This window comes from Pieris napi, chromosome 10 (assembly GCF_905475465.1).
Source record: "Pieris napi chromosome 10, ilPieNapi1.2, whole genome shotgun sequence".
Taxonomy (NCBI): Eukaryota; Metazoa; Arthropoda; class Insecta; order Lepidoptera; family Pieridae; genus Pieris; species Pieris napi.
The window spans coordinates 8114399-8124097 of record NC_062243.1 but is presented as its reverse complement, the minus strand read 5'-3'; the positions used below and the strand labels follow the sequence as shown (position 1 = coordinate 8124097).

The window sequence follows — 9699 nt, the reverse complement described above, 5'->3', positions numbered from 1 at the left end:
AGCCAACATCACGAGGTGTTCCCAGGCGGTCACCCATCCAAGTACTGACCTCGCCCGACGTTGCTTAACTTCGGTGATCGGACGAGAACCGGTGTATTCAACGTGGTATGGACGTTGGCGATAGTTGTATCGAAAATATAAAATAGAACAACTATAGCAAAAAGTGTCGTTACAACTTTTGGTCTTAATTTATTCCGTCTAGCCCCCTTTCGCAACGCGCGATAACTTCGTTCCAACAATACTAATTTAGTTAAGTGATTCCAAAAATAATTTTCATTTCTTATCCCTACGAAAAAAAAGCCAACATCACGAGGTGTTCCCAGGCGGTCACCCATCCAAGTACTGACCTCGCCCGACGTTGCTTAACTTCGGTGATCGGACGAGAACCGGTGTATTCAACGTGGTATGGACGTTGGCGTTAGTTGTATCGAAAATATAAAATAGAACAACTATAGCAAAAAGTGTCGTTACAACTTTTGGTCTTAATTTATTCCGTCTAGCCCCCTTTCGCAACGCGCGATAACTTCGTTCCAACAATACTAATTTAGTTAAGTGATTCCAAAAATAATTTTCATTTCTTATCCCTACGAAAAAAAAGCCGACATCACGAGGTGTTCCCAGGCGGTCACCCATCCAAGTACTGACCTCGCCCGACGTTGCTTAACTTCGGTGATCGGACGAGAACCGGTGTATTCAACGTGGTATGGACGTTGGCGATGGCTATATCGAAAATATAAAATAGCACAAAATATATAGCAAAAAGTGTCGTTACAACTTTTGGTCTTAATTTATTCCGTCTAGCCCCTTTCGCAACGCGCGATAACTTCGTTCCAACAATACTAATCTAGTTAAGTGATTCCAAAAATAATTTTCATTTCTTATCCCTACGAAAAAAAGCCCACATCACGAGGTGTTCCCAAGCGGTCACCCATACTCAATGTACTCAACCAATAGAAAAGTTGAAAATGTAAGGTTTGTTTACGAATTGTTAAAACATCAGCAAATTAAAAACTTATATTTAGTGAATATTTTAAAAATTGTATGACGAGCAATGATTCTAAAGTCAGTTGTGCTTTAAAAAGCAATTTACCGCCATCTATGTAATCACAACTACAACTGATTAAGGGAAACTAAAGTTCTAGACATCAAAAATAGAGTTTTAGTAAAGTATATCAGTGACATCTACTATACATTTTGCTCAAATCAACTTTAACCATTTGGCGGTAGATGGCGCCACAAAACCACGTAAAGAGTCGACCAAATTATTTTAAATTACGCCATCTATGCAAAATACGAAAACTTAACCAGACGATGAAAACATAAAGTTGTATCACACGGTATTTAACCGTTTTGCTACTCGACAACAGATGACGTTTTATTAGTTTTGATTGCGAGAACTTGGAAATAAACTGCCATTGCTACTCGTCTGCAAGATATAGTTTTTTGTGGTTTGAATTGATAACGTCAGAACTGATTTAATGAATACCTTCATTCAACTTTGACTTAGGTAGCCTAACACACTATGTACAAATTTAAAATATATTTTTAAATTATGCATGTGATGTCGGAACAAACAAGTTTTTAGATGTAAAAAAAAGGTTTTATAAAAATCCGCGATGGCAGCTAGTTCAGGTAACATTTTTATAATACGGAATTGAAAACCTAATTAAACTGATACCGTATTTAAGTTTAACCGTATAAATAAGTTATTATATTATGTTATTTGTCTTATCCTGTATAAATTATAAGTATACTATATTGACAGCTTAAATTATGTATGAAAATCAAAATGCAATATGAAACTTGTTGGATGGAATAGTCAACGTGTCAATGGTATAAAATAAAAACGTGATATATTTTCATTAATACGATGGTGCGGATTAAAAATATATGCGTAACAGCATAATTTTCCTTGAATACATTATTTCGATTTCTTGTATTACCTACCGCGTTGGGCCATATGGCTCAGGTAAAAAGCCTTCTGACAGCAAAAAACCGTGACGTCATGCTATTGCATTCCCCGTGAACGGTTCATGGATAGCAAACATTTTATTTTCTACTACATACTTGTATTCGTTGTAACTAGGCAGGGATAAAAAACAATTTATTTTGTTACAAGCCAAATTTGATTATTTTAATAACTTTGTTAAGATTTTGCCGCTGTTTACAATGTAGAAGATCCTGAGTACTAATCGGAACAAAAATTGTTTTGGTTTGGTTACCACTAGATTAGTATTAAATATTAGCAAACAATTATGAATTAAACAGTAATGGAAATTTGTAGTTAATTCATATAAAAGTCAGAAACGAAAACGTTTTTTTCTAATAGAAGACAAAAAAAACAGTTATTTAATAATTCGCTAAAATGATTTTTTTAAAGATTATAAATAAAACCAATTATTATTAATTTAACAATAAACGACATGTTTAAAAATAATATACAGGTAAAATTACACTAAGCAGATGCCTTTGTCTATAAGTAGCCTTGGTTTATCATAATTCAAATTAGACTCTATACTCATTAACATAAAGTTGAAATTAGTATTTTATAATCGTACGTAAGCTAAACTGTAAATTGTTTAGTCGTAATAAGAATCAAAATCCTTTAATGTGCTATTTCCCATATAAGTAATATTATTTACGTCACCTAATTTCAGACCTTAATGCTTTACTATAAAGCTTAAAATAGGCTGACATAAATGATAAAATATCATGTAAATCAGCTGATGCGTATGTGTGCGTGAAAGCGTGGACTCCGCGTTCCACTTGACTCGGTATTCGCTTTTTGAATTTAAAATGATTTTTTTAAATTTAGAATTCCATTCTAGTGATTCTGTGTTCTCAATACATTATTGCATTACATATACAACATATTATTGCATTGCTTACTGTCAATCTGCGGAAATCTTATTGTTTAAGTAAGTAAGTTTTTTAAATACTTGTTAATTAAATATTTTGCTATATAATAGGTTATGGAATTATTTATATTAGATAATGGAAAGAAGAGAAAATTCTATAATTTTAAATAAAATGTGTATTTAAAAAAAGTAGGAAGGAATATTAGCAAATATTCCTGTCTTCTCCAATCACCAGGCCCGTTTTCTTATAAAGTTATATTTATTTTACATAATATACAATATGCTTCTTAAATATACAAAATGTTACAACAAAATCTTTATTAAATAGCTAAATCATGTAAATTCACTTGACATTTAAGAATTAATTATAAGTTTATGTACAAATTACGTTGCATTTGCATTACAAATGCAGCATTAATTTAGGAACCATAAATTAAACGGATTTATCACGGAAAATAATATGTTTTAAATAAAATTAAAATACTTATCATTTGAGAGCTGATAAATTTTGATAAACCACTTTCTAAACCGCCAATATCTTAAAATACGCATTAATTCCTAAACGTTCGAAATTCGAATCATATTCGGTTTGAACCGGTTGCCCTTGTAATAGTTGGCTGATATGAAACGACCAGTTTAGAAGACCCATGTCACAGAGTTGTGGGGTTCTTATGGCATAGCAATAAAAGCTGCCATGGGTCGCGATAGGGCTCAACGTCGATTGGTTGTAAACCGTCGGCAAGTGCAGCGAACGAAAATATACGGCGCGCTGAGTTGTTTTGCCGCCTTATCACTGTGTTCTGTTCATAGATTAAAGAGACAAAAAAATATATTTTATGCCTTATGTTTACCAACTCACAGATTATTTTATAACCAATGTGAATAATTGTTTGAAATTAATAATTTGTTGTCCAATTAATATAAGTATTTACATAATAAAATAATGGAGAAGGCTATAGGAAGATAAGTATTTTCTGTTGTTACCATACTAAAGAATTCAAATAATTTCATAATTCAATTTCGTACTTTTTAAATACTATGTTATTCAATTTAGTAAAAATTCGGTGGTATTTAGAATCAGTAAAGGTGAGTGTGTAAGTATAATCGGTAAAGGTAAACGGTAAAATCGTGAAAAGAGCTAGTAGATGCTATTGAATTAGTAGGTCAAGTAAGATAATATATATTGACTAAAGCTAATACATGTTCCTTAAAAGAATATAAAATTTTAATTATTACGGTATATCTAAAATCCGATTAATCTATGAAGCGGGCGTCGCGAGCCGTGCGGGGCGAAGGCGGGCACTCCGGCCGCCAACTTAAAAATGCCGCCGCAGAGCCTCCGAATCGATACGACGCGCGTCACGTGCCGCCGAGCGCGACCAATCGCCGTGCGCCCAGCGGCGGGCGCGGGGCGGGAGCTTCCCCCTCGACCAGGGTTCACAACCGTACGATAATTATCGTACAAATGCGATAATTTCATAACAACGTACGATGTACGATGGTACATGACTATCGTACGCAGATTGTACGATAATTTCCATTCTGATAAAAAATTTGATGATAACACAGATAGCCCAATAACAATTACAGTTTTTAGTGTCAGTGCCATCAATTGGCTATATATTAGCTATTCGGAAAATATGCTGTCACAAGGCGACTACAGCGGATGAACAAAGCGTTAATGTAGAAACACAAAAAATGCATCAGAATGCACAGCTTTTTTAAGCTGTATGGTGACGCAGATTCGGAAGTCTTCGATAGCATTTTAATACCTAACAAATTTTAAGTGATAAAAATAATATGCGATGTTTACGGACAATAGGTATATCACTTAGAGCGAACACCATATCGTTCAAAGATAAATTATTGGGTAGTTTTGTTCCTCTTTGACGGAAAAGATTAAAAGTTGTATATAAAACGTTAAGTTTCATTAATATTTGCGTATTCTGTTCTCGCAAATATATTTAGTTAAACTTTTGAAAATATGCTTGTTTTCATGTGGTCTATCCTTTAACATTATTTTGTTATTTATAAATTTGAAATGTTGGCGCGTTAATCACACTCGAAGTGGATGAGGGCCCAGCTTGGGTCTGTGCCATACGTCGAACATTTAAATTGAATTATTATATTTTTTTTCAATTTGAAAAACACAAGTTTACAAGATTTAAACTATAAATCGTTTGCAACATTTTATTTTCACGTTTCATATGATTTTTTAAAGTATTTTTTAGCCATTTTCCTGACTGTACGATAATTTATCGTATAATGATCACATATACGATAATTTTAGGGCCCTGGTACGATAACTGCCTGGCTTCAGGTTGTGAACCCTGCCCTCGACCGCCAGTACGCGACCATACTTCACGTTGAATGCACGTCTCTCCGGCATTCGCTTTCGAGTCGTGCCGATGTTCGCCCGTGTTATGTTATCAGTGCAGTGATGAGTGCGTGGACTGAGGAAGTACTCTCTTGGCGCGACGACCGTCTCGGTCTCACCGAATTACCCACTGTAAACCGCAGAAAAAACCGCACCGCGCCATATAGACTACACAGACCGCATTTGTCGACCGCTCACGTGCCTGAACCGGTACCCGAGGCCCAAGGAACGCATATTTCGAGGTTATACCCAGAGATACTTGCGTTAATATTCGAGAGATTACCCGTTAGAGATAGAGGACGGGCCGCACAGGTTTGTCGTTCTTGGCGTGATGCAGCTGACAGAAGATCTGTTTGGAGAGGTGTTGAGGCAGCATTACATTTAAGAAGACCAGCTGCAGTGTTATTCGCCTCGCTTGCAAGACGTGGAGTACGGAAATTACAAGTTTTATCTTTGCGACGAGGTTTAAGAGATGCAGTTTCCGCCTTACCTGGTTTAGATTCGCTTTCTCTTAGTGGTTGTTATAGCGTGACTGACGCTGCACTTGCAAGTGCTTTCGCAACAGAACTTCCAGCGTTAAGAAGACTAGATTTATCTTTATGCAAACAAGTAACAGATTCATCACTCGGCCGAATAGCGCAATCGCTGAAAAACTTAGAAGAACTAGAACTTGGTGGGTGCTGTAATGTAACAGATACAGGGTTGTTACTAATTGCCTGGGGATTGAGGAAACTACGTAGACTCAACCTAAGATCATGCTGGCATGTAAACGACGATGGGATTGCCCACTTATGCGGAGGAGGAGAAGCTAGGGGCACTCCAGAGTTGGAGCATTTAGGATTACAAGATTGCCAAAGGTTAACAGATGAGGCGCTTAGGCATGCAGCCACTGGTCTTCCTAATCTTAAATCTATCAACCTTTCATTCTGTGTTGCCGTCACAGATGCTGGATTACGGCACTTAGCAAAGCTCCCACAATTAGAAGATGTTAATTTAAGAGCTTGCGACGGAGTATCCGACGCTGGAGTAGCTCATTTAGCTGAAAGCGGCCGATTGAGGGCTTTAGATGTTTCTTTTTGTGATAAAGTGGGAGATGAGGCATTATCTCATGCAACTCTAGGGTTGTCTGGACTTCGATCACTGTCGCTTAGCGCTTGCCGACTTACTGATGAAGGTCTGGAGAGGGTGGCGCGGCTTTCACAGCTAGAAACGCTAAATATAGGGCAATGTACCCGTGTTACTGACAGAGGACTTCGCGCATTAGGCGATGGCTTATTAAATTTGAAGGCCATAGACTTGTATGGTTGCACGTGCATTACTCCACAAGGCTTGGACCATATCGTGAAGCTACCACGGCTTAGTGTACTCAACTTAGGTTTGTGGCATGTGCGGTGACCACACTCAAACTAGTGTATTTCTGTGCCGCGTTTGCGTGTGTAAGTGCGACGGCCATTTTGGAATGAGGTTGTACTGGACATAATTATAAAATTAACCAATTATGAGATATTATCGTTAGGAGACGGGGTAGCTTTCTTTGTTTTGTCATTGTTATGATAAGTTTGTTGACTGATTATTTACGATAACTGTGATTTACTCTCCGTTTAGTTTGGTTAAGTTTGAAGAAAGACGCCCCATAACCTAGTCGCCGTGTAAACTAGACCTTTTTATTACTATCTGTGTATACTCTTATCATTATGACGTACTTAGATGACGTATCTATAATGTAATTTTAATGTTGTGGTTACGAAAAGGTCTAGTTTACCTATTTAATTGCTCCATTAGTTAGATTTTTAGACATTATTTCAATTATTATTCGAATTTTTGCGAACTGGATCAATATCGTTTAAGTTTTGTAATGTTCTGATTGAAGATTGTGTTCAAGTTATGTTATGTTGATTGAAGCAGGGATAATTATTTTTTACTATTTTTTAATGAAGGAGAAAACGATTATAATAAATATGTTACATGTGTTGGCAAGATCAACTTGAAAAGGGTTACATTTACTTATTGTTTGTCGAAATGACACATTTTATTTTGTGTTAAAAATCTTTAAGTGTTCGAGAATCACGTCTGAATACGATGCAGGAATGAACGTCCCATTTTACGATAGAAATGTTAGTCTTCTTTTCCACTAAGAGATGTACCCGGGAATTTTTTAAATAAAAGAACAATTTAAATTACCTACGCGTTTTTATTTTCTCTTTCCAGTGATTATGAAGAATGTTTCTGCTATAAAAGTTGTTTTGTAGTTTTAAGTTTTATGAACAAAAACGATCTCAACGATACGTAAGATTAGTTGTTATTTCTCGCAAAAGTTCGAATTAAACTGTGTTGTATATTAACTGATTTGTTTTGTACAAACCTATGTAACATAAATGTATTAAAATTAAAATCTTCATTAAGTTGCCAATTAATGTCTATTATTTCAAAAACCTCGTTACGTTGATTAAGTAAAATAAATTCCAATGCGCTACAGCATAGGTTTTGACCTCAGATTTCTGTATCTATTTCATAGATCATTGTTAATAATTAATGCCAGGTCATAAAATCCCAAAATAAAAAAGTGTTTAGGCATAGTCGTAGGAGGTACTTGAGCCTGCCGTGCCTGATACAAGTTGTCACGTAGGTATAACTTTGTTCAGACTTTTTTTCTCTACTTTATCGTTCGAGCACTAAAGAAGAATATATCGGTGCAAAACTATCATGATAAAAGGCTAAGTACCCTACGCTTAACTGAGGACTAAAATTGCCAACAAATTAAGTATACTTAACAAATAATGTGATGACAATTTAACAAACTGTAGAGAGAAAGAACGCAAATATTAATATATGTATGTGTACTTAATTCTCTTGTTCCTTACTCTTTGTAAGTAAGGGTTTTCGCGTTAACGTTTAAACCAAGCTTAGGTACCATTGATAAAGATTGATTAGAGATATATACCTCACCACACGACGTCGCATCAGCTAGTTGAAGTAACATTCTGCATACGACAATAATTTTATATTTTTACTAGATATACAAGGCAAACGTCGTTTTGCCATGTATATCATTTATAATAAAAAATAGAGGTTGATCGTAGAGGGGTGAAAAGTAGGGGTTGTATGTATTTTTTAAAGCTGTATCATAAAAATATTAGGGGTGGACATCCCCTTAACATTTAGGGGGATGAAAAATAGATGTTGTCCGATTCTCAGACATACCCAATATGCACACAAAATTTCATGAGAATCGGTCAAGCCGTTTCGGAGGAGTTTAACTACAAACACCGCGACACGAGAATTTTATATATTAGATATTATAGTTAAACAATTAAAATTATTAAAAAAACTATCTATGATTGAATCAAAATCAGTACTTATATTTTAAAAAGTAATAGCGTGTAACCCATTTATAAAGTTATGAAATGTTAGTGTATCTGAGGTTTTAACGTCTATTTTTAAATAAGCTATACAACATATAACTTGATTTATAAAATTACATTAGGTCATATATTATTCAAAATTTTAAGTTTCCTGTGACATTTCCTTGTCTTAAATTAAATTATCATAATGCATACGGAAACTTAAATATTTTTATAGACTTCTATAATATAATTGCAATTTTTTAATTACCTGTTTAAAATTGTATATTACTGGTTCATTTATAATTAAGTTGCATACACACTTTATTCTTTATATAATCTATATATATATATATATAAGAAAAATTGTCTTCGTTTGAGGCTCCTTCACGCCTAAACCACTGATCGTATCGACATGAAATTCCAACGTTCCTTCATTTTTTTATTGCTGTTTTACTTTTATGAAAATTTATACATAGTTATTACTAACATGTCTATATTATATTTTTGGTGTTAAGTTGGTGTAAGTCCTCCCCCAATGGTATAAGCGTATATATTTATCTATAGAGTCTAACGCCCTTAAGTGGGATTTAGGCCTAGCAGAGTCTTTTTGAATAACTAAGTTTTTTAATCAACTTGTAATATACTTTTGTCATAAGTTAATAATTACAACCCACTATTAGGGAGCATTCAAGTATTACGTAACGAATTTTGGGAGGGGGGGATCTATTTGTAAAACGTTACGATGCGGGGCGGGGATATTATTTTCGACTTTCCAGTACTTTACACCACATAATGGTAACTTTTATGTATTTAAAGAGTCACTGGGTGGTCACGAAACGTTTAAAAGTGTTATTATGTATTGGGTACAGAAAAACGTTACGGTGCGTTACATGGGGGGGGATCAATAATCTCCAAAAATTGCGTAATACTTGAACGCTCCCTTATACCTACTGACATGAGACTTAGCGCTAAATGTCTCTTGTATTTCAAAAATGTATAGGCTTTGACAAAATATGGTTCAAGTCAACGATTCAAGTGTTGAGTTATTCGCTGCAAATCGAACTAAGTTTCAACAAAAAAATGCTAGTAAAATATTAATTTAAAATAAGTTAACGACTTC

General features: G+C 34.8%; 1 protein-coding gene and 3 non-coding genes across 4 annotated transcripts; 1 reads left to right on the top strand and 3 right to left on the bottom strand.

Annotated features, from left to right (window-relative positions):
- LOC125053445 lies at window positions 1–119 on the bottom strand. Its single transcript, XR_007117582.1, has one exon. It is a non-coding gene; the product is annotated as a 5S ribosomal RNA (ribosomal RNA).
- Window positions 120–298: 179 nt separating this feature from the next.
- Window positions 299–417, bottom strand: LOC125053444. Its single transcript, XR_007117581.1, has one exon. It is a non-coding gene; the product is annotated as a 5S ribosomal RNA (ribosomal RNA).
- A 179-nt stretch (window positions 418–596) lies between these two features.
- Window positions 597–715, bottom strand: LOC125053436. Its single transcript, XR_007117576.1, has one exon. It is a non-coding gene; the product is annotated as a 5S ribosomal RNA (ribosomal RNA).
- A 3488-nt stretch (window positions 716–4203) lies between these two features.
- LOC125053020 (F-box/LRR-repeat protein 14) lies at window positions 4204–7645 on the top strand. The gene is made up of 2 exons (XM_047654188.1): window positions 4204–4281; window positions 5192–7645. The coding sequence occupies exon 2, from the start codon at window positions 5299–5301 to the stop codon at window positions 6628–6630; it is 1332 nt and encodes a 443-aa protein (XP_047510144.1). The 5' UTR covers window positions 4204–4281; window positions 5192–5298; the 3' UTR covers window positions 6631–7645.
- The last annotated feature ends 2054 nt before the right edge of the window (window positions 7646–9699 follow it).